This window comes from Amblyraja radiata, chromosome 7 (assembly GCF_010909765.2).
Source record: "Amblyraja radiata isolate CabotCenter1 chromosome 7, sAmbRad1.1.pri, whole genome shotgun sequence".
NCBI lineage: Eukaryota > Metazoa > Chordata > Chondrichthyes > Rajiformes > Rajidae > Amblyraja > Amblyraja radiata.
In genome coordinates, this window is record NC_045962.1 from 52,485,465 (window position 1) to 52,509,400 (window position 23,936).

The window sequence follows — 23,936 nt, forward strand, 5'->3', positions numbered from 1 at the left end:
TTTTGGCTCTGCAGATAGTTGGCCACTCTGACTCTCTAATGGACCAATTTTATCCCGCGTTATCCTTTTGCTATTAATATAGCGGTAGAAACCCTTCGGATTTACTTTTACCTTACTTGCCAAAGCAACCTCATATCTTCTTTTAGCTTTTCTAATTTCTTTCTTAAGATTCTTTTTACATTCTTTATACTCCTCAAGCACCTCATTTACTCCATGCTGCCTATAACTATTGTAGATATCCCTCTTTTTCCGAACCAAGTGTCCAATTTCCCTTGAAAACCATGGCTCTTTACAATTTTTACGATTTCCTTTCAACCGAACAGGGACATAAAGATTCTGTACTCTTAAAATTTCACCTTTAAATGTACTCCATTTCTCTTCCACATCTTTCCCATAAAACAAACTGTCCCAATTTACTCCTTTTAAATCCTTTCGCATCTCCTCAAAGTTAGCCTTTCTCCAATCAAAAATCTCAACCCTAGATCCAGTTTTGTCCCTCTCCATAATTATATTGAAACTAATGGTATTGTGATCACTGGACCCGAACTGTTCCCCAACGCATACCTCTGCCACCTGACCCATCTCATTTCCTAACAGGAGGTCCAGTACCGCCCCTTCTCTAGTAGGTACTTCTATGTATTGTTGCAAAAAACTATCCTGCACACATTTTACAAACTCCAACCCATCCAGCCCATTTACAGAATGCGTTTCCCAGTCTATGTGTGGAAAATTGAAATCTCCCACAATCACTACCTTGTGCTTACTACTAATATCTGCAATCTCCTTACATATTTGCTCTTCCAATTCTCGCTCCCCATTTGGCGGTCTATAATACACCCCTATAAGTGTTGCTACCCCTTTCCCATTTCTCAGTTCCACCCAAATAGCCTCCCTAGACGATCCCTCTAATCTATCCTGCCAAAGCACTGCTGTAATATCTTCCCTGATAAGCAATGCAACACCTCCACCTCTTGCCCCTCCAATTCTATCACACCTGAAGCAACGAAATCCTGGAATATTTAGTTTCCAATCACAGCCCTCCTGCAACCATGTTTCACTGATCGCCACAACATCATACTTCCAGGTGTCAATCCAGGCTCTAAGTTCATCCACTTTTCTTACAATGCTCCTAGCATTAAAATATACACATTTAAGAAACCCACCCTCTCTTATTCTCTGATTATTTTCTTTTTCTTCTCTCTCCCCTACATTTTGGGTCAGAGTGCTACCATTCTCTGCCCCCTGCTTCACACACTGACTGCTAGCTTTCCCAATTTGAGTCCCTCCCCCCAACCATACTAGTTTAAAGTCTCCCCAGTAGCCTTTGCAAATCTCCCCGCCAGGATATTGGTCCCCCTTGAGTTCAAGTGCAACCCGTCCTTTCTGTACAGGTCGCACCTTCCCCAAAAGAGGTCCCAATGATCCAGAAACTTGAATCCATACCCACTGCACCAGTCCCTCATCCACGCATTTATCCTCCACCTCGCTCCATTCCTACTCTCACTGTCGCGTGGCACAGGCAGTAATCCTGAGATTGTTACCTTTCCAGTCCTTCTCCTTAACTCTCTACCTAACTCCCTAAATTCTTCTTTCAGAACCTCTTCTCTTTTTTTACCTATGTCGTTGGTACCTATATGCACCACAACCTCAGGCTCCTCTCCCTCCCATTTCAGGATTTCTTGGACACGTTCAGACACATCCCTGACCCTGGCACCAGGGAGGCAAACTACCATCCGGGACTCCTGTCTGCGTCCACAGAATCGCCTATCCGACCCCCTGACTATAGAGTCCCCTATTACAATTGCCCTCCCCTTCTTTTCCTTACCCTTCTGAGCAACCGGACCGGTCTTTGTGCCAGAGGCCCGGCCGCTGTCGCTGCCCCCAGGTAGGCTGTCTCCCCCACCCTTACTCAAACATGAGTACTTATTTTCAAGGTGTACAGCCACCGGGGTACTCACCAGTCCCTGCCTCTGCCCATTGCCCTTCCTAACTGTGACCCAGTTTTCTGTCTCCCGTGGTCTTGGAGTGACCACCTCCCTGTAACTCCTTTCTATGACCTCCTCGCTCTCCCTGAGCAGACAGAGGTCATCGAGTTGCTGCTCCAGGTTCCTAACGCGGTCCCTAAGGAGCCCCATCTCGACGCACCTGGCGCAGATGTGGACGTCTGGAGAGCACTCAGACTCCATGACCTCCCACATCTGACATCCAGAACAGTAAACTGCCCTGGCCCTCATTCTCCCCCTTATCCAAATACAATAAAGCCTTACAATTACAATACAAATACAATACAAGCCAATCAGCTGCTTCCTCTGATCCTCGTCCACCAATCAGAGGCTTCCACCAATCAGAGGCTTCCACCAGAATCCTTCTCTGGAAGTGAGATGGAACGTTACAGATTTGGGTAACTTACAGCTGCAGGTAAGTCCTCCTCTCACCAACGGCTCCCCGGGCCTCTGTAGAAGCAAACCCCGCGCTGTATTTATACTTACAGCTGCAGGTAAGTCCTCCTCTCACCAACGGCTCCCCGGGCCTCTGTAGAAGCAAACCCCGCGCTGTATTTATACTTACAGCTGCAGGTAAGTCCTCCTCTCACCAACGGCTCCCCGGGCCTCTGTAGAAGCAAACCCCGCGCTGTATTTATACTTACAGCTGCAGGTAAGTCCTCCTCTCGCCAACGGCTCCCCGGGTCTCTGTAGAAGAACTCTCTGCCACAGAGGGTAGTTGAGGCCAGTTCATTGGCTATATTTAAGAGGGCGTTAGATGTGGCCCTTGTGGCTAAGGGGATCAGAGGGTATGGAGAGAAGGCAGGTGCGGGATACTGAGTTGGATGATCAGCCATGATCATACTGAATGGCGGTGCAGGCTCGAAGGGCCGAATGGCCTACTCCTGCACCTAATTTCTATGTTTCTATACTATCATTCCTTCACAGCTTTGTTAATTGTTAGATGTGCATCATGGAAAACAGAACCAGCAACTTGTGAACGCTGTAGCTTCAGGAGTCACATTAAATATATTTTATAAGGACATTCTTCAAAAGGAGTTTTACTTTTGACCTTTTGAAACAAATGAAATATATGATAAGACAGTACCTGTTTTTTTTTTGTTCTTCTAATAGCAAAAGGAAGTTCAACTTCATGGCCAGTGATTCTCACTGCCAAAACAACATACATTTTCCTTTTATGATCTATCTTGCAAACCAAGATTTGTATCTTATCTGAGCACTCATGGCAATCCCATTTCCGCTAATAATGCATTGAGTATTGTCCAGTCTTGTTTTTTGGAATAGAGACACACGGATATTTAAACCTTGTCTTCTCTGAAGAGCTGACCATATCTAAGAGAACTCAGGTTCAGGAAATTAAACTATTATTTATAAGAAAAGAGATAAAACATAAGTCGTAGGGTCATAATGCATCCCCTTACGCCCCACAATCTGTTGTTAATATTGAACCATAAGGCAGGGCTCCACAAGAAAGTTCAACTTGCCTTTTCCTACTAATTTCCTTTTTATCATTTATCTTAGAAAACATAAAATGTAGTTTCAACAGAGATATGCTCTGAGTATCCCAACACATTTGACCTGTCACAATCAAAGAGTAAAGCAGTCCATCCATCCTCCTTTTGTCTTTAGTTTCTAGTGGCCCAAACCAGAGGAAAGTATCACCCAGTGGGGAATATACCGAAAAATAGTTCCATCCTGGAATCAAGTAATACATCATGAAACTAAAATAAAATGCAATAGACATGTATTTCAATTTGAAAACAGCGCAGTTGCATTTATTTGATGGACCGAGTGTGATTCACATTCAAATTGACTCTAAAATGCAAACAGAATTTATTTCAGTCAGTTTCAACTTTTTCTATTCTACAGCAATTTAAAATCTAACCTTTGAAATGAATAATTCAAGTGTGTGCTCCGCCTTTCATTCCTGATGCGTAGGTATCTGGAGCATTGTTAAGTTGACTCAGAAAACAGATTGATACATGAATCTGCGGCGGCGGCGCGACTCACCTGTTGCAGCGGCCCCTACAGCCTATCTGTCTTTTTTTTATTTTTTGTCTAGTTAAATGTAATTGTCGTGTTTTTAACTGTGTATATGTGGGGGGCGGGGGGGGGGAAACTTAAAAAAAATCTCTTCCCTGCACGGGAGACCCGACCTTTTTCCTGTCGGGTCTCCGTTGTCGTTGGGGCCTAGCACCGTGGAGCGGCATCCAGCCGGAAGGACCTAGGGGCTCCAGTCACGGAGCTGCGGACTCACCATCGTGGGTCTGGCCGGCCTCGGAGCGTGGGGAGCGGTGGTGATTCGCTGCTGCGGTCCGACCCTGGAGTTCCAGCAACGCAGCTTCTGTGGACTGTGATATCGGGAGCTCGCGGGTCCGGGTGAGAGACCGCTTTTCGGAGCTCCCGCAACACAACTTCTCCAGCCCGTGTCACGGGGTTGGAACGACCCGGAGCGGGGCCGTACATCGCCCGGAGCGGCTTTAATGGCCGCGGGACATTTCAGTGCCCCCCGGGGGCTCCAACTTCGTGACTTTTAGACCGGGAGTGGGGCCGTACTTCGCCCAGCGCGGCCTAAAATGGCCGTGGGACTTACCATCGCCCGCCTGGGGCTTCAACATCGGGAGAAAAATGGAGAGCAGGGGAGAGAAAAGACTTTGCCTTCCATCACAGTGAGGAGGAGGTTCACTGTGATGGATGTTACTGTAAATTGAATTGTGTGTATGTCTGTAGGAAATTGTCTTTGTTTGTATGGCTGTGGAAACGGAGTTTCGTTTGAGCCTCACTGAGGTTCAAATGACATGTAATAAATATTGTATTGTATTGTATAAGTTAAAAGGTATATGGAGGGACTCAAATAAAGGGGCAAATAAAGGGGACTCATCTTTATTTATGACCAATTGTTTATTGAATTGGAGTTTAAACTGGTATTTTACTTCGGAGTCACGTGAGTGACTACGTGAAGAACCCGCCAGGACGCATGAGTGTCATATCGTCTCACGCATTGCGAAACAACAGGCGGGGTGGTGCGTTCCCCGCAGCGGTAAGTTAAAAACCAAAACCTGCAGGTAAGTGCTTTACTCTGCGGTTGTTTTGTTCTTCCTGTGTTGCTTTACAGGAAGAACCATGGACAAAACTAAGAAGTCCACAAGGGCTGCGTCTAGGCTGGCTGGGGAGGACCGCGGAGTTGCGGGCAGCCAGCAGCGGCCGACTGCACCGGAATCGGCAATCGAGCGATCAGCAGTTCCCGACTTGGCACCTGCGCTGGCCAGATCAACACCACGGCCGGGCGGGAAGGCCAAACAAAAAGCGGATAGGCCCATTGACTCGGACGAGTCGGGCTGTGAGGAGACACCGCGGGCGGCTAGCGACCGTGATCGCTTAGGCCACATGGAGCGGCCTATGGAGCAGATGCTCCAGCGTGACAGACTCCGGGAGATGGAGTCTAGTCACCATGGGTCTTTTAATATGCCCATGGCAGCACCTTTCTCAGGGCTGCATAGTGCATCTCCCTCGACAGAGGGGAGTACTAGGAGCCATTTCTGGGCTGGCTCCGAAGAGGGGTTGGCTGAAGACTCAACAAGTGTGCTGTGGGTGCAAGAACCGGAAAACCTGCTGGATAAGGTGTCCAAATTTGCATTGCCAGCGCAGACAGGACAGCCATTGCAACCCAAACCAGCAGCAAGCATAGATTACCTCTCGTTTAACAAGCTGCAAGAGCAGGCTGTGTTGGACACAACTGCCAAATATGTGGCACCAGAAAATTGTGTCTCCCTCAACGTTCCCGTGGTGAACAGTTCCATCTGGGGGTACATTGGTGCGGGCGTCAGAAGCCAGGTGGTCAAGCTACAAAAAATCCTCAAGCTATTAACTTCAGGAATTACAGCATTTGCCCGGTCAATGGATGGTAAGATGTCAGAATTACAGCAAGACGCTCTGGCACTCTTCTGCAATACGTAGTTTGAGATGAACAGTCTCAGGAAGAAAGCCATCCGCCCAGCCTTAAACCCCAAGTTTGCAGGGCTGTGCAAACCTGGTAATACAAAGCCACCAATATTGCTATTTGGGGGCAACCTGTCTAAACAGGTCAAAGAGCTCGACGAGGAGGCTAAAGCCTTCGGGCTCATGAAGGCTGCATCGGGCAAGGCCTCCCACCTGCGGCGACAGCACCCCTACGCACCCACCAGCAGATCAAGATACACAGACGCTGGTGAAAGCTCAAAGGCCGGGCAACCAGGACAGAGGTCTTTTTTAGGCCATGGCCCAGACCGGCCTTCGTGGAAGATGCGCCAACCCCACACTCTACCTCTACGGCGACAGAAGAAGAAGAAATAAACACTCCACTGGTAACCATGGAGGGAGGTGGGTCTGGTTCCTTCCAAAAAACAGGAAGTGTAATTAATACACAAATTGGTGGTAGGTTACACTTCTTTTGGGAGGCACGGAGTGCTATAACTACTGACACTTATATCCTGCACAGTATTCAGGGATATGCAATCGAATTTGTGCACAAAAAACATCCTCCTGTTCAGCATGCACCGAACCGAACGTTCGTGCTTTCACGACAGGAAAAACTGGGAGCACATGCTGAGCTGGAGAGGCTATATGCTAAGGGGGTAATTGAGAGATCCCAACACGACTCTCTGGAATTCATTCAAATATCTTTACAAAAAATAAAAAAGATGGTGGTTGCCGCATCATTATAGATTTGACCAAACTGAATACATTTTTGCAGTATATTCATTTCAAAATGGAAACCTTTGTTACTGCCAAACAATTGATTTCCAAAGGCTACTTCATGGCTTGCATCGATTTAAAAGATGCATACTATTCGGTGCCTATACGGAAGGATCAAAAGCGATATTTAAAGTTTAACTGGATGGGGCAGCTCTGGCAGTATAGAGCACTGCCTAATGAATTAACATCTGCCCCAAGACTATTTACCACAATTTTGAAACCAGCCCTAGCGTTTCTTAGGAAACAGAAGCACATGGTCATGGCTTACCTAGATGACATATTAATTGTGGGGAAAACTTTGGATTTAGCAAAATCAGCTGTATCAGCCACCAAACAATTGTTTGAAAAACTGGGGTTCATCATCCATCCAGTTAAATCTAAGCTGACGCCTTCCACTACTATGGATTACTTAGGGTTCACCATTGATTCAGTTCACATGTCGGTGACTTTACCTAAGGGCAAGGCAGCAGACTTAACTGAGGCCTGCAACAACCTCATTGTCATCAGTGAACCATCAATTCGACAGGTAGCAAGGGTGATTGGCAAAATTGTGGCTGCCTTTCCAGCCACACAGTTTGGACCTTTGCATTACCAAAATTTATAAAGGGCAAAGGTGCAAGCACTCAAATTCTATACTGGTCATTTCGATAGGCCAATGAAGCTACCAACCAAAGCAATTTCGGAATTATAATGGTGGAGGCAAAATATTCGACATTGTTTCAGCCCTATCATTGTCAGCAACCCTTCAGTGGTGCTACAAACTGATGCCAGTGCTCACGGTTGGGGTGCTACTAATTCCATCTCCAGTTGTGGAGGTAGATGGGAGGCACATGAGGCATCTTTACTTCAGACACTTGGCATAAACTACTTAGAAATGTTAGGTGCGTTCTATGGGCTAAAGGCATACTGTTCAGAAATGCATCACCTGCATGTCCGCCTACAAATTGACAACACCACCGTGGTGGCATATATTAACCATATGGGTGGAATCAAATCGATATCATGTGATGATCTGGCTAACACAATCTGGCAATGGTGTATTCATAAAAATATTTGGATATCAGCTAGTTACCTACCAGGTAAACTCAATACAGTGGCAGACACCAGGTCACGAAGATTCAATGACAACATCGAATGGATATTGGACCGCAAAGTGTTTGCTGATATTGTAGCACGATATGGAACACCAGATATCGATCTATTTGCATCTCGGCTTAATCGCCAGTTGCCAAATTATGTTTCTTGGGAACCAGACCCTAGGGCAGCAGCGATGGATGCATTCTCGCTGCACTGGGGGAAATTGTTTTTCTATGCATTTCCTCCTTTCTGCCTCATCAGTCGGGTCTTACGCAAAATACAACAAGACTCGGCGTCTGGTATTTGGTAGCCTACTCAACCATGGTTCCCTGTGATACTCGACATGGTCTTGGAACCATGTATCTCCATTCCGAAACGGCCAGATTTGTTGGTTAATCCTGTAACGGGCGAAAGCCACCCATGCAATGACAGGACAAATCTGTTGATTTGTAGAATCTAAAAAGTCCACTTCTGGACCTGGGGCTGATGGACCGAACTATGAATATGATCACAGCGGCTCACAGGCAGTCCACTAAACAACAATATCTGGCATACATCAGGAAGTGGGAGAAATATTGTTCTAGGACCAACATCACGTACTGTACGGCGAACGTAACGTATGTTCTGGAATTCCTGGCTAGCCTTCATCCTGGAGGAGGAGCCATCCTGGGGAACGGCTGCTAACCAGCAGCTGTCCGTTCAATTCACTTTTTTAAATTAGTTTTTAGTGAATTTTGTCCTATGTTTGTTGGGGAATTTGACTTTTTTTATGTGGGGGGGGAAGGGGGAAACTATTTTCTAGGTCCCTACCTGGTCGGTGAGGCAGCTTTTTCCCCGGTCTGCACCGTCGGCCCATCCTTGCGGCCTACCAGCTGGAGTGGAGCGGCGTTTTTCCTGGCGGGGACCGCCCAGCACCTTTAGCTTCGGTGGCGGCACAGCGCTGGAGCGCTATCGCGGAGCGGGCGATGCCTTGCCTGGGTCGCCGCGCTGGGTCGCCGCGCTGGAGCTCCGGTATGCTGAGACCGCCGTGATCAACACCGTCGAGCTGCGGGACTGTGGAGCGGCCAGCCGCGGGCGGCGGCGCCGACTTTAACATCGGGAGCCTCGGAGCACCAACCGACGCGGCCCTGTCGGCTTCGGAATGCCACGGATCGGCCGTTCCAGTCGCTGTGAGGACTCTCCCGACGCCGGAGCAACACCACCCGGCGAGAACGGCCAGGAACATCGGGCCTCCGTAGAGGCAACTGTGGAGGCCTCAATATGCCTGACTATGGGAGAACTGGGGATGGGGACTGGACATTGTGCCTTCCCCCACAGTGGTAACCATTGTGGGGGGATGTTTTTTTGTGTGTAAATGATTATTTTAATCTGTGTCCAAGATGGCTGCCGGAAGGGAGAGTGTACGCTGGCGCGCTTTAGCTGCCGCTGCTCTCTCTTCATATTGTGTTTTTGATTTTTGTCTTTGGATTGAATTCTGTCTTTAATTTGTGTACTGGTGATGTCTTTACTATTTATTTCATTCCGCTTACATGTTTTTACTCTATTTGCTAAATTTTGTAAGGTGTCCTGGAGACTCTTGAAAGGCGCCCATAAATAAAATTTATTATTGTTACTATGATGAAGGGCTCAGTTATAGTGCCATAAACTGCGCCAGGAGTGCCCTTTCAGCATATTTGTGGCAAGGATCAGAGCGTCACTCTGTTGGGTCTCACCCCCTGGTAACCAAACTTATGAGGGGAATATTTAATACCAATCCCCCTAGGACCAGGTATTCCCATATCTGGGATGTGAGTGTAGTCCTAACACTGCTGAGGAGTTGGTCACCAGCAACAGCTCTGTCCCTGCAAAGACTAACTCAAAAAACAGTCATGCTGATGGCATTGGTTTCGGCACAACGAGTCCAGTCATTACATAAATTAAGGCTGGACACGATGGCCATTTCAACTAGCAAAATAACCTTTTTCATCCACGAATTGGTAAACCGGAACAGACCGGGATCATCAGGCCTCAAACTGGAATTCAGAGCATACCCGATAGATGATCGTCCATGCGTTATGACGCATTTATTACTATACATGAAGGTCACTAAACAGCTCAGAGGCAAGGAAATGGCATACTGCTCAGCCATAAACAGCCCCATAAAAGGGTATCTGTACAAACTATTTCCAGATGGCTTAGACAGGTTTTGGCGGTTGTGGATACAACCGGGGTGGATACTAACATATATAAATCTCATTTAACCTGGGCTGCAGCTACATCGGCAGCTAGGGGATTGGAGGTACCCATGGACCACATCCTGGGGACAGCAGGATGGTCCAAAGAGAAACCCTTTCAATAATATTATAACAAACCGGTGGTCAAACCTGCGACGTTTGCAGAATCTATTTTAAGTTCTGTCCTATGATTTACCCCATATAAAGGGGCTATAATTTGTTTGTTAATAAATTCATCATGATTTTTCAATGTCTGATTCATGTTTGAATATGTTAACATAATTCCTCCCTTAGTCAACTACGGCAGTCTGTGCGGCATGGACTCGTTCTACGGCATGAAATCACAGAGCTTTAAAATCTTCACGTAGTCACTCACGTGACTCCGAAGTAAAATAGTAAGATTAATCGAGAACTTACCAGTTTGAAGTTTGATCTTTATTTTATGAGGAGTAACGTTGAGGGATTACGTGCCCTCCACGCCCACCCTCAATCATAAAGTCAACTGGTATCCTAGTTCTCTAATCTTACTATGTTCAGTTCACTTACTGTTATCTGTGATTTCACACCGCTGCTTTGAAGATTGACACGCATGCGTCCTGGCGGGTTCTTCATGTAATCCCTCAACGTTACTCCTCATAAAATAAAGATCAAACTTCAAACTGGTAAGTTCTCGTTTAATCTTACTATTAAAGATAGTGTTTCACATGCTAAGATTCAGTTCAATCTAATCACCAGTTTGTTCAGACTCAGCAAATGCATTTGAATTTACACGCGTTCCTGTCCAACTGTAAACTTTGGATGAGCATAAACTCCTCCAATTAAACAATGGAAATGAAGACTAAAGTCATAACCTTCAAATCTCTTCTATAAAATACTGCTCCCTAGTCACCAACTCTATCCACCACCAAGCCTAAGGCTTCCTATCTGACATGGATTAACAATTGTTGATCTATTCCACGGCCAAGACCCCCTACTTCTTCCTGTTATATAGCTATTTCCATGTATACCTCAGTCCATTTACCCGTGGTACTTAGTGCCTTTGTTACTTTTAGCTCCGATTTCAAGGATCTCCTGCCCAGTCTTTCATCTTGCATTCACTATCAACTTAAACCCATCTAAGCCTTTGCTGCTCATGCCCTAACTTGTGAGAAGTTTCATTCAATTAACACCTGTGCTTGCTGTCTCACACGTTATTGGTCTAACAATGTATCAACTTAAAATAATTTTCATTCTTGCATTACCACCCACTGTCTTTCACCTCCTTTTGCTCTATGTCCATTTTCTTTCAACCCTGATATTTATGTTGCTCTAATTTTGGCATGATTAGTTTTCTTTTGTTCCACCACTGAGTGCCTTGCCTTCAACTATGTGGACTCCGGAATTCAATCCATAAATGTCTTGTCTCTTTACTACTCTATACTCTTTTATGAAACTCTTTAAAATTTGTATTCTGGACTAAGTTTTTATTCATCATCTTAATATATGTACCTCTATAGCATGGAATGTGTTATTGTGTTTAAAAACTCTATATGAATAAGTTGGTGAGAAAAAAATAGGTTGGACACAAGATTCAGAAAGTAGTGTGGAGATGACAAATGCTACTACTGGTGCATAGGAGGCAAACAGAAAACCCGACATAGCTCAATCCAACAACTCAGAGGGATTAGGTATAATTAATCAGATAACCCTCAAATGGGAAAAACTTAAAATTGCCAATTCCCTATGTCACATTGGAGTTTAGAATGCTAGCCTTACCATACATACTGGATAAAAAGTAGTTAATTATGAATTAATGGAACAATTTTGAGACTTCAAAGTAATGGTAAAATTTGAAGTCAACTTCTGCATCTTACTACTGGTTAAAAATAACTCTAGGATTAAAAAAACCCCACAGCAATAAATAACCATTAGAAATTGCGTGACAGCAAATGCACGTAAGGGCTTGAGGGTTGTCTTGACAACCATGCTAATAAACCACATGCATACTCTTATTTGATGTGGTCAACAGCAGGCATACGCAGAACATTGTGGCCAATTTCCAAAAGAACATCACTGACGTCAGAAGATTATGCAATCTTAGCTTTAATCTATAAACAATGAGCAAGTACTGCAATTAAGCTAGTATAATATTTGTAAAGCATGGATTGAACATCTAAAACTATAAACACTTGTATTCTGAAAATAAAACAGGGAACGCAAGAGATACTTAGGTTGTCAGGCAGCATTTGTGAAGAGAAAAATGCTTCAAGCTGAACATTTTCTTTCTCTTTGCAGTTTCTCTATGCTTTTATCTATAAAACATCTCTGAAATGAAATGTGCTGAATCCTCAATGAAGAAATTCAAAGCCAGCTGCTTTGAATATATTGCTTCTTTTCTGTCAAGCTGGCTTCCTGCCTTTCCTATCTATAGTCATTGTAAAAAGCAGATATATCTAATCCATTAGGTTATGATCTGAAAAAAACCCTTTAAATCCCATAATTAAATGTGGAGCCAAAATGCCAGAACACGTGAATAATGTACCATTCCAGCACTTTAATCTGTGCATTTTAATACTATTAAATGTTCCTAAGTCATTCTTAGCACCTAAACTGTTCCAGCAGTTCTTAATAAATATGTATAGCATGGCTGGTTCATTTTATCTCAATTTTCTTTCATTTTCAGAGAATCAGAAGGGTTAAAGAATAATTGAATTGTATTTTGTTACAAGCATGCCAAACAGGTGCCGTGTGTTGCACTTGGCTCACTGTTCCTTTCACCTTTAACTGGGGAAAAATAAGCGTGCAAGCATGCCAATTTGTGCAATCAGACTGACCCACAAAGGATATTGCCTCACTTTAGAAAAGTGATAATAGATCAACTCAAACTCAAAATCCATGGCATCGTAATACCAAAATTAATATTTAGTGATACATATAATCTTTAGTAATAAATTCCAGACTTATTAGTTACATTTTCTAAGTATCAGTCAACATTTTTTTTGTTACAATAAGTGGATATTGCAATTCATTTCACTAAATGGCTCTGCACTAATGAAATAACAGAACATAAAAGTGAAACTTGCCATAATTTCATTTCTCATAGAATCACACAGCCAAGAGTCAAGAGTGTTTTATTGTCATATGTCCCAGATAGAACAATGAAATTCTTACTTGCTGCAGCACAACAGAACCTGGACATTACAGTTTTCAGGCACCTGTACCTTCTTCCCGATGACAGTGGTGAAATGAGCACGAGGCCAGGATGATGTGGGTCTCTGATGATGTTGGCTGCCTTTTTGTCGTTTCTGCTCCCGGACGTTCAAGTTGCAGAACCATGCCATGATGCAACCAGCCAATATGCTCTCTACTGTGCACCTGTAGAAGTTCAAGAGAATCCTCTTTGACATACCGAATCTCCGTAATCTTCTCAGGAAGTAGAGGTGCTGATGTGCTTTCCTTATAATTGCATCAGTGTGCTGTGTCCAGGAAAGATCTTCGGAAATATGCACGCCCAGGAATTTGAAATGTTGACTCTCTCCACCATCGTCCCATTGATATAAACAGGATAGTGGGTTCTCATCCTTCCTTTTCCAAAGTCCACAAACAGTTCATATAACTCAGATACAGGCTCTTCAGCCCACTGAATTCATAATGACCCTCAAAGTGGTTGGGTTTAACGCACCATCCACAAACATGCATCACCCCTCCACCCCACTCCACCCATGTAGGATGAAGCTCTGGTGAACTCAACAGCTCCAGGTATTAACCCTCTCCTATTAAATTCAAGCTGATTTAAGGGCTAATTCTCATTAATTCTCTAGCTAGTATCATAAAGGGGGATTAGATTGATAGGGAACCTAGAGAGCAACATGGCGTAGGAACCTGACAAGTCTTTGTGTGCTGGTCCCAGGGGAGGATCTAATATCATCCGATACAGCCACTTTAATCTTTCAAATCTCTTTTTTACTCTTTTCTAGCACCTTTACCCCATTGCGGACATTCGACTTTGTCTCTCTCTGAAACTGTTGCGTTGCAACGCTGAGAACTATATTCTGCACTCTGTATCTTTTCCTTTACTCTACCTATTGTATTTGAGTTTGGTTTGATTGTATCCATGTAAAGCATTATCTATTTTGATTGGATAGCAGTGCAAAGATGCCTTTTAAAGTACCTTGGTACACGTGACAATAATAAACCTAAACCTAGGTGATGGGGAAGAAATGTCACATCTAGCATTATAGAAAAAGTGAATAAATAACCAGGATCCCCCCGCACCCTATCCTTACTTCAAACTGCCACGGAAAAGTAGCTAACATAATCAATGACCAGTCATTTTCTCTTCACCTTTAACGCCATCAGCCGTCACATACAACATATCATCCTCCGACATTTTCCCCACCTTCAACGGGATCCCACCACTTGTCAAATTTTCCCATCTCCACCCCTTTCTGCTTTCCGCAGAGACCATTCCCCCCACAACTCCCTGGTTCATTCATCCCATCCGACCCCCTCCCCAGGATCTTTCCCTTGTAACTGCAGGAGATGCAACACCTGTCCTTATACTTCCTCCCTCAACTCCATCCAAGGACTCCGACAGTCCTTTTAGGTGAGGCAGAGGTTCACTTGCACCACCTCCAACCTCATCAACTGTGTCCGTTGTTGTCGGTGTGGGCAAGGCCAAGTGCAGATGGTTTTGCTGAACACTTAGTCTGCCCAGGCCCACGCATTCTCTCAGCTGCCAAACATTTTAACTCCCCTTCCCATACTGACCTTTCTGTCCTCGGCCTCCTCCACTGTTAGAGTGAGGCCACACGCAAATTGGAGGAGCAGGACCTCATATTTTGATTGAATAGCTTACAACCGAACGATATGGACGTTGATTTCACTATTTTCCACTATTCACATCCCTATATCCCTTCATTATCAACTATTCCTCAACCAACAATGGGCCACTATGGGTTCCACCCTTCCTTGGTCATCTGCTGCTGGCCCTAATTTGATCTGGCTTTTTCCTACCTCCAGTTCCCCACCCTCAACTTTCAGTCTGAAGTAGGGTTCCAACCTGAAATACCACTCATCCTTTTTTCTCCAGAGATGCTGCCTGACCTGCTGAATTACTCCAGCACTTTGTATCTATTTTCTTTTCTCCCCTCTCTGTCAAGCAGAAAGTGTTGAAAGCACAAAACGACAGATTCAAAAATAGCTTCTACCAGATGTTATCACTATAAGTATCAATAACAAATCAATATCAATTCCATGGAATTATCTGTAGGAACAATTCAAAATGCCGTGGGAAAATCCGTTTTCTTTCTGCTTTCTTTCACTTCATTCCAAAAGATGTTAGCTGAAGACATCAGAACTATATCTTCTTTCACATTGTACAACAGAACAACCACCTGAAGCTTCCCTTGCAAGTCAGATGAAATCCTGACTTGCAAATTTACTGTTGCTTGGTCTGGATCCCCAAAATCCACCCAACAGACAGTTGGAATTCCTTCAACAGAACAACTGTAGCTGTTCACCACTTCTGAAGGGCAATTCAATATTATTCAAACAGTAATTAGAAACAGCATTACATGGAGTATCGTGTATTCTTACTTCACTTCCATAGATGGAAGTTCTTAAATAGCCGTCAAATGCAAGTTTGTGATAAACTACAAGCTTTCTTTGCTAGGATTGGGCTGATAGTCAGTAATAATCATACCAAACCACCAAAAATAAATTGATCACCTTTTGGCATATCAAATGAAGATCAGCATTACCATTGTCAAATCTCCACCATCAATATCTTGGAGTCACCACTGACCCAATACAAAACTTTACAAATATTTTTGGCTATAAGAGACCGTATCCTGTGACAAGTTACTTGCTCCTGTCTTTCTAAACCTCTTCTGTTATCAATTCAATTTTCAATTTAAAAACTTTATTGGCATGATAAAAAATACATTGTTATATTGCTAAAGTATAAAACATGACATACATATTTAAGATGCATAAGTATATATACAAGTATACAGTGCATGGATAGATATGTCCCTATACTCTACAACATATTCAAAATGTGATGGAAAATTCTCCACTTGCTTTCAGCTTCAAGAACTCAACTTTCAAGCAGCTCAGCACAAAGCTGATCATTTAACTATTACTCATGCACCAGCTTAAGCATCTGCTTGTTCTCCTATCAGCAGGATATAAAGTGTACTGCAACAACTTTCCAAAGTTTCATCAATGGCAACTCCTAAAGCCACGATGCATACCACCTAGAAATTTGAGAGAAACAGGCATTTGGGAAGCCACCATACTGATAATAATCTTCGTCACATACTGCTTTGATCTGGAATAATATGGTGATAATATGCTAATTTCTATATCAATACAAGGACAAAATCCTGGAACTTTCAACCCAAAAGTACAGTGCTGTGTTTTTATCATGTGACTGCTGTGGTCTATAACAATGGCTCTCCACCAAATTGCTTGCTGAATGCACCAGTTATACTTTCCTTGAATATATGTGTCTTTTAACAATACAGCACACAAAACTGTGACAAATGGGGACAAATTTCAAATTCCTTCAAAAAAAGTTAACAGAGTGCTGGGTTTGTGACTAACATAGTATCAACAACAAATATAAGAAAAGAGAGCATATTGATGGCAAGTTTCTGAAAATGGCATCAGAACACACAAACACATTTTGTGTAGCGGTTGTTGCATGGTGTAAGTGACCTGTTTGGCACAGTAAGTAAACATATTTCTTAATCCTTTCTATGTTTATGAATACCACATGGAACAATAAAATTGCAAACACCATTTCCACTTCATTTACCTGATCATGTAATAGAATACTGCATTAATCTGAGTGGACAATGTAACGCGCGTTACATATCATACACACAAACGCACGTTGCGGAGGACACTAAAAAAACTTTCATTTTGGTGACCCAGCGAAAACCAAGCATTTTCACCGATGCGATCTAAACGGTACATTACCTTATGGATCTGAGCGACATCGATGGCCGATTTGTCGGATCGTTTGATTTGGGCTGATTTTTTTGCAAGTAAAATGTCTCCGTAACGGTTGTTGCGGAGCTTCCCGAAGTTGACACAAAGGAATGAAGTTAGCGACTTGGTCCGTACAAAAAGTAAACAAGAGACAGTGTGTCGCCAAATTGAAGATTGGCTCAGTTTCTTAGTTTTGATGACCAATTTATGTCAAAAAATCTTTTTTTTTAATTTTAAAAATTTGGGAAATATATCGTAAACGGTCGTTGCGTTTTTGACACCACGATATTTTTGATATATTAAATTGAAAAATAAGAAGTTAAAAATGCCAAATGCCTCTACCACAATGAGGAGGTGCTTGGAGGACTCAATGTGGTGGATGTTAATTTGTGTTTATTGTTGTTTATTATTGTATTATTATATGTATGACTGCAGGCACGAAATTTTGTTCAGACCGTAAGGTCTGAATGACAATAAAGGAAATTCTAATTCTTAGAAACAAATATAACCTAAATCATCTTAAGTCCCTTTTCACCAGGAATCTGAAAATTGAAATCTCTTGAATAATTCTGCAATCCTCTTGAAACATAGTCAAATGTATATCATTAGATCAAGTCAAGTCAAGACATAAAGTGCAGTGAAATGAATTTGCCAGCAGCGGTACAATAATAAACACACAATACACAATAACATTTAACACAAACATCCACCACAGCATTCATCACTGTGGTGGAAGGCATAAAATTTGGTCAGTCCTCCTCCATTTCCCCCGTGCGGGCGTCCAGATGTGCAGACAAGATAAGTCCAGGTAAGTCCTGAATTGGTGCCTCCCCACCGGAGATCGCGTCTTCAAGTTGGTGTAGGTCACAGGCCAGCGGTCAAAGATCTAAAGTCCCCGCCGGGCCGCAGCCAGAAGCACCGCAGACCGCAGGGCTGGCAGTCGGAGCTCCTCTCCAGGGATCCCCGGCGAGGGATCCCGCTCCGGATGGTAAGTCCCCACCACACCCACGGTAGAAGTTGGCCGCGGGCCGGCGGTCGGAGCTCTTCTCCTCCGGGGTCCCCAACGAGGGATCCCAGGCTCCGGACGCCGCGCCAGCAGGAGCTCCGCAGACCGCGCTTCAGGCTGCCGCGGGCCAGCGGACGGAGCGCTCCCCTCCGGTGACCCTCGGCGAGGGCTCGCCCGCTCCGCGACGAAAGAGTCCTCGCTGCGCCCATTGCTGAAGCCTCGGACGCGTCTCCGGGAAAGACCGCACCGATCCTCGATGTTAGGCCACAAGGGAGGCGACATGGAAAAAGTCGGCTCTGTGGAGGAGGCGACCGAAGCGGTTTCCCCCTTTCCCCCCCACACCACCCCCCACACAAGACACACAGAGAAACATTAAAAACACACATTGAGACACACTAAAAAAACAAAAAAAGTAGAAAAAACTAACACGCTGCTGGCAGGGCTGCCGGCTCGCAGGGCCCCCACCGACTCACCGATCACTCTATACTCAAGGATTATTTGTAAATCCCTCAATACCAGCAGAAAGAATTACACTAATTCCTGCCCATCATGTGCCCAGATATCTTCTGGACTCAATTTAGTATTGTATTTTGCAATTTAATCTACATGGGTTTCCTTCTACTTTCTGGGGAATGCAGTGTAATGCCAAGAAACATAAAAAACAACACATACTTGTATGACAACTAGTTATGATGACGTAATGGCTAAGATTCTATCTCCGGGTTCTGTTGATTTGAATTAGAAGGTACTGGAAAGCACAAGAACATACTCAATTGTGCCAATTGACAGTTTCACAATCATACTAGGAATGAAATAGATTGAGCTAAAGTTTAATTACACTGAATCTCACAACAAGTTAACTCCAATAAGTTTTCATTCGTGGTTCCCAACCTTTCTGAACCTGAATGGTCCAGTCGATAAATTAACCCCCCCCCCCCCCCCCCTCATGAAATATACCCGTGAGGGTTACGAATGATACACACACTGCAATGGCTTATATAACTAGCATGACAAATATACTTTTGTTTATTTCCATTTAAAAAAACTTTCTTATCGAATTACACAAATATTACTTTGTGGATTAAACCGCTCCCCCCGTAATTCTCTGGTCAATTCGTCCCTTCCCACCAAACCACCCCCTTCCCTGGCACTTTCCCTTGCAACCACAGGAAATGCTACACTTGTCACTTCACCTCCCCCCTCGACTCCATCCAAGGACCCAAGCAGTCTTTCCAGGTGAGGCAGAGGTTCACCTGCACCTCCTCCAACCTCAGTTGCATCAGTTCGCATTAACCAACCTGATTTCCCGGTGGCTCAGCACTTCAACTCCCCCTCCCATTTCGAATCCGACCTTTCTGTCCTGGGCCTCCTCCATGGCCAGAGTTAATCCCACCGCAAATTGGAGGAGCAGCACCTCACAGTTTGCTTGGGTAGTTTACACCCCAGCGGCATGAACATTGACCTACAATTTCAGGTAGTCCTTGCTTTCTCCCTCCTTCCCCTCCCCTTCCCAGCTCTCCCACAGCCTACTGTCTCCGCCTCTTCCTTTCTTCTTCCCGCCCCCACATCAGTCTGAAGAAGAGTCTCGACCCTAAATATCACCTATTCTTTCACTCCATAGATGCTGCCTCACCCGCTGAGTTTCTCCAGCATTTTTGTCTACCTTTGATTTTTCCAGCATCTGTAGTTCTTTCTTAAACACAAATATTATAGTTGTTTGATGAGGCTCTTTAATAACTCTTGATGATCCCATCGCATATCCAGAGAGTTGTGCGCTTTAGGTTTGGAACTACTTTTTTCGATACTTGTACTTTAGCTGCTGCTACGAGGAGAAATTCATTTTCATACCTCTGAAATGGATGCAATATAAAAAATGCAGAGCCTCAGGATCACTTAATGCAGTTGCTGCCTCGGCACTAACCTTGTTAATGTGAATCTGTTGTTGCTGGAACTGTTGCTTATGTTTCTCCAGGAACTGTTGATGTTGCTGCTGTATGACCAACTGTTGCAGGGCCTGAGCGTTCTGTGGCAGTGGTGCAGATTGTGTCCTCCCCAATGGACGGTGCTGTCTAAGCTTGTGTATAGAAGGTGAAACTCTGTCTGGGCCAACAAGCGATTGTGGATGAATAGGCAACGCTCCCAATCCTGAAAGATACCAGTCTAAGATATAATGCAGAAACAGCAGAAGGAAAAAGGAAAGAAGAAAAATTGCTTTTGATTAATTGTGGCAACAGGAGGCTATTATAACCAGCCATTTTCAAATTTACACATTTTGAATGAGTAATTTTATTTCAGTGGAAAACAACATCAAAGAACAAAAACATATGATAATACTTTTCAGACTAACTGCTCCCCAAAATGATTAACGTGTCATATCTTTCACAAATATAACTCTGTTAGCACCCTGGTGTCTGCCTGTGTTTCCAAATGAAGTTGGGACTGTCACGGTAACTGATGTCGTATTTAAATCCAACCGAAGGGCCGACCGACCCACCGCCAACATGTCCGCTATCGGGCCGCTCGCTTTCGATGAAAATGGTCGGCCCTTCATCACCATCAAGGACCAGGAGGGCTGACGGGGCTGGAGGTGCTGAAGTCTCTTAGTATAGCAGCAAAAGCAGTGTCAAATACACTGAGAACATCCCTTGGACCAAAAGTCCTTGGGAAAAATAATGGCGGACAAGGATGGAGAAGTGATGGGCACCAATGATGGTGCTACCATTTTAAGTATGATGGGTGTGAAGCATCAAATTGCTAAATTGATGTTGGAGCTTGATGAAATTGGCGATGGTACCACAGGTGTTGGAATGAGCTGAACAATTATTTGATCATGGTATTCATCCTATTCGTGTAGCTGATGATTACAAATTGGCTGCTCGCATTGAGCAACTGGACAAGATCAGTGACAGCTTTCCTGTTGATCTAAATAACAGAGCCCCTGATTCAAACAGCTATGACTGCACTTGGCTCTGAAGTTATTAATTGTTGCCAGACAAATGGCAGAAATAGCTGTGAATGCTGTCCTATCTTTTGCTGATATGGAGTGCAAGGATGCAGATTTTGAGTTGATGAAGGTGGAAGGTAAAGTTGGTGGAAAACTTGAGGACACACAGTTAATTAAAGCAGTTGTGGTGGACACAGAATTTAGCCATCCACAAATGCCAAAGGTGGTAAAAGATACAAAGCTTGCAATTTTGATGTGCCCATTTGAACCACCAAAACCAAAAAGCAAGCATAAGCTTGATGTGACCTCTGTGGAAGATTACAAGGCCTTGCAAAAATATGTAAAGGATAAATTTGCAGAAATTATCAATCACGTAAAAAACGCCGGTGCCAAACTACCTATTTACCAGTGGGGGTTTGATGGTGAAGCAAACCATTTGCTCCTCTAGAATAAGCTTCCCACTATACGTTGGGTTGGTGGCCCTAAAATGAGCTGACAGCTATTGCCACTGGGGGGAGCATTGTTCCTCGGTTTGCAGCTTACACCTGAAAAGCTCAGTAGTGCTGGTATTATAAGAGAAATATCTTTTGGAACTACTAAGGACAGGGATGCTTGTGATTGAAGAGTGCCAGAATTCGAGGTCAGTGACTATCTTCATCAGAGGTAGTCGTCAGATCAAAACGTCAGAGATAACTACCCAAGAGACACAAGGTCTATGAGATGTATTGACGTGTGAAAACGATGCATTATTGATGGACCGAAAGCCCTATCCTAAATGGTGTTGGAATATTCAGTTTACAATGTGGTGATGCGGATATCCTTTTTGTTTGATAAGGAAGGGTTGTCATGGTAACTAACATCGTATTTAAATGTACCATGTATTCCTATGAGTCAGAAAGGTCAGAAGACTCATGTTGCCAGGATGTAGAGGAATGCAGACGAATAAACCAAAGCATTTATGTTCAGTGTCCTTGAAGTGTATTTGTTACATTCGGATCCAGGTGAGGATCTGACAGGGACCAGGCAGGGGATAACTTTGGGATTGGTCAGCTGTTCTGATGCCATGAGCAGGGTGGAGAAGGAACTGAGTGTTGAATGTTAAGGGGATGGGCGAAGCAATGGCAAGGTGGCAGTGAGCAGAGGGGCGGCTCCAAGCAGAATGCTGAAGCAGGAATGTATGGAACCGAGGGAAAGTGGTGATGAAGTGATGAGGCAATGTAAGACAGTGAGAAATATGTCATTTGTGTCTTTAAACACAACTAAAATTGTTCGGTTAGATACAAATTAATCAAAATGTAATTATTAAGAATGGCCCCAAAGAGGTTTGTAAATGGTTGTGCACTATGTTAAAATAAATGACAGCTGAATCATACAATAGTGAATTATACAATTTTTGCAACATTTTCAATAGTTGCTAAAGAAATGAACCTAGACAGTTCATCAAGCCAGTACATAACCTTAACTGACTGTGTTGAATTCAGGTCGTCATAATTCGATATTATGAATCGCGAACGTCGAACAGAGAAATCCTTCAAAAAATCTCTTCCCATACTTTCCACTTTCCCCCCCCACTAATATTTTTCCTCCAAAAGTGCCCATAATATTGCATCAAATTGTAACATTCACTAAGAACTTGCTTATGCTTTCAGTGCCTTCTTAATTTTAAACTGGCATCACAAGATTAACATCAAGAAAGCCAATTGACAATATCCTCTCAAATTCTGAAAAGGCACAGCAAACTTTAGTACTCTTATCACCATTTCAAGCAAATGTATAATGAAGTTAATCAATTTTAACTTTAATATCAGCATATGATTATAAAATTATGAATTAATTTTGCTATAGCAAACAGAACAAGTTCAGAAATTCTCAAGACCACATTTCTCTTAATCAACACAGTATGATTTATATTAGTTTAATAAGGGGTGTGAGGCAGGGGGGTTGTGAGGTGGCGGGGAGGGGTGAGGCAGGGGGGGAGGGGTGAGGCTGGGGGGTGTGAGGCGGGGGGGGTGTGAGGCGGGGGGGGGGGGTGTGATGCGGGTGGGGGGGGTGTGAGGCAGGGGGGGGGGTGAGTGAGGCAGGGGGGGGGTGAGTGAGGCGGGGGGGTGAGTGAGGCAGGGTGGGGTGTGAGGGCGGGGTGGGGTGTGAGGCGGGGTGGGGTGTGAGGTGGGGGGGTTGGGGGGCGGGGGGGGTGTGAGGCGGGGGGGTGTGAGGCGGGGGGGTGTGAGGGCGGGGGGGTGTGAGGGCGGGGGGGGTGTGAGGAGGGGGGGTTTGGAGGCGGGGGGGTGTGAGGCGGGGGGGTGTGAGGCGGGGGGGGTGTGAGGCGGGGGGGTGTGAGGTGGGGGGGTTGTGGGGGCATGGGGGTTGTGGGGGCATGGGGGTTGTGGGGGCGGGGGGGATTGTGGGGGTAAGGGTGTGTGGGTGGGGGAAGGGTGGGTTGTGGGGGCAAGGGGGGTTGTGCGGAGGAGGGGTGTGGGGGAAGGGTTTGTGGGCAAGGGGGAAGGGTGTGTGGGCAGGGGGGAAGGGTGTTTGGGGGCAAGAGGGGGTTGTGGGGGAAGGGGTGTGGGAGCGGGGGGGAGGGGTGGATGGCTTGTGGGGGCGGGGCAGCGAGCGTTGTGGAGCCGGAGAGGGGGTTTGTGGGCGGGTGGGGGAGGGGATTGTGTGGGCAGGGGGGGTTGTGGGCGGGGGGGGGAAAGAGAGCTCGGAGAAAAGACAGGGCAGAAGGGGGCAGGAGCCAGTGAGGGGGACCAGAGGGGAAGGGACTGTAGCTGACGGTGCGCTGAGGACTCACAGCGTGCGCTTGTCGCTGATAGTTCTCCTCCGCCTGGAACAGAGTCTCCGTTTTCCGCCTGGCGACATCTCCGACACCGCGCCGGGCTGCGTTGTGCCGGGCTGCTTCAGGTCCCTCCGAAAATTATGTCTGGTTGGAGACCAGGCCATCTAGATCCGGCCCTCCAGAGCCTTCCTCAGCTCCAGTAGAG

The 23,936-nt window shown here is 44.9% G+C and overlaps 1 protein-coding gene and 1 pseudogene across 9 annotated transcripts in view; one reads left to right on the plus strand and one right to left on the minus strand.

Moving 5' to 3' along the window:
- Positions 1-23,936, minus strand: part of hdac4 (histone deacetylase 4) — a 382,917-nt gene that overhangs the window by 100,559 nt on the left and 258,422 nt on the right. For 8 of the 9 annotated variants that reach the window (XM_033024530.1, XM_033024529.1, XM_033024526.1 and 5 more), the window contains one exon: positions 19,933-20,171. In XM_033024530.1, coding sequence (XP_032880421.1) covers positions 19,933-20,171 — 239 coding nt within the window. The remainder of the gene's footprint in view (positions 1-19,932; positions 20,172-23,936) is intronic. The other variant, XM_033024525.1, reaches the window with a different exon arrangement.
- Positions 20,434-21,674, plus strand: LOC116975657 (annotated as a pseudogene).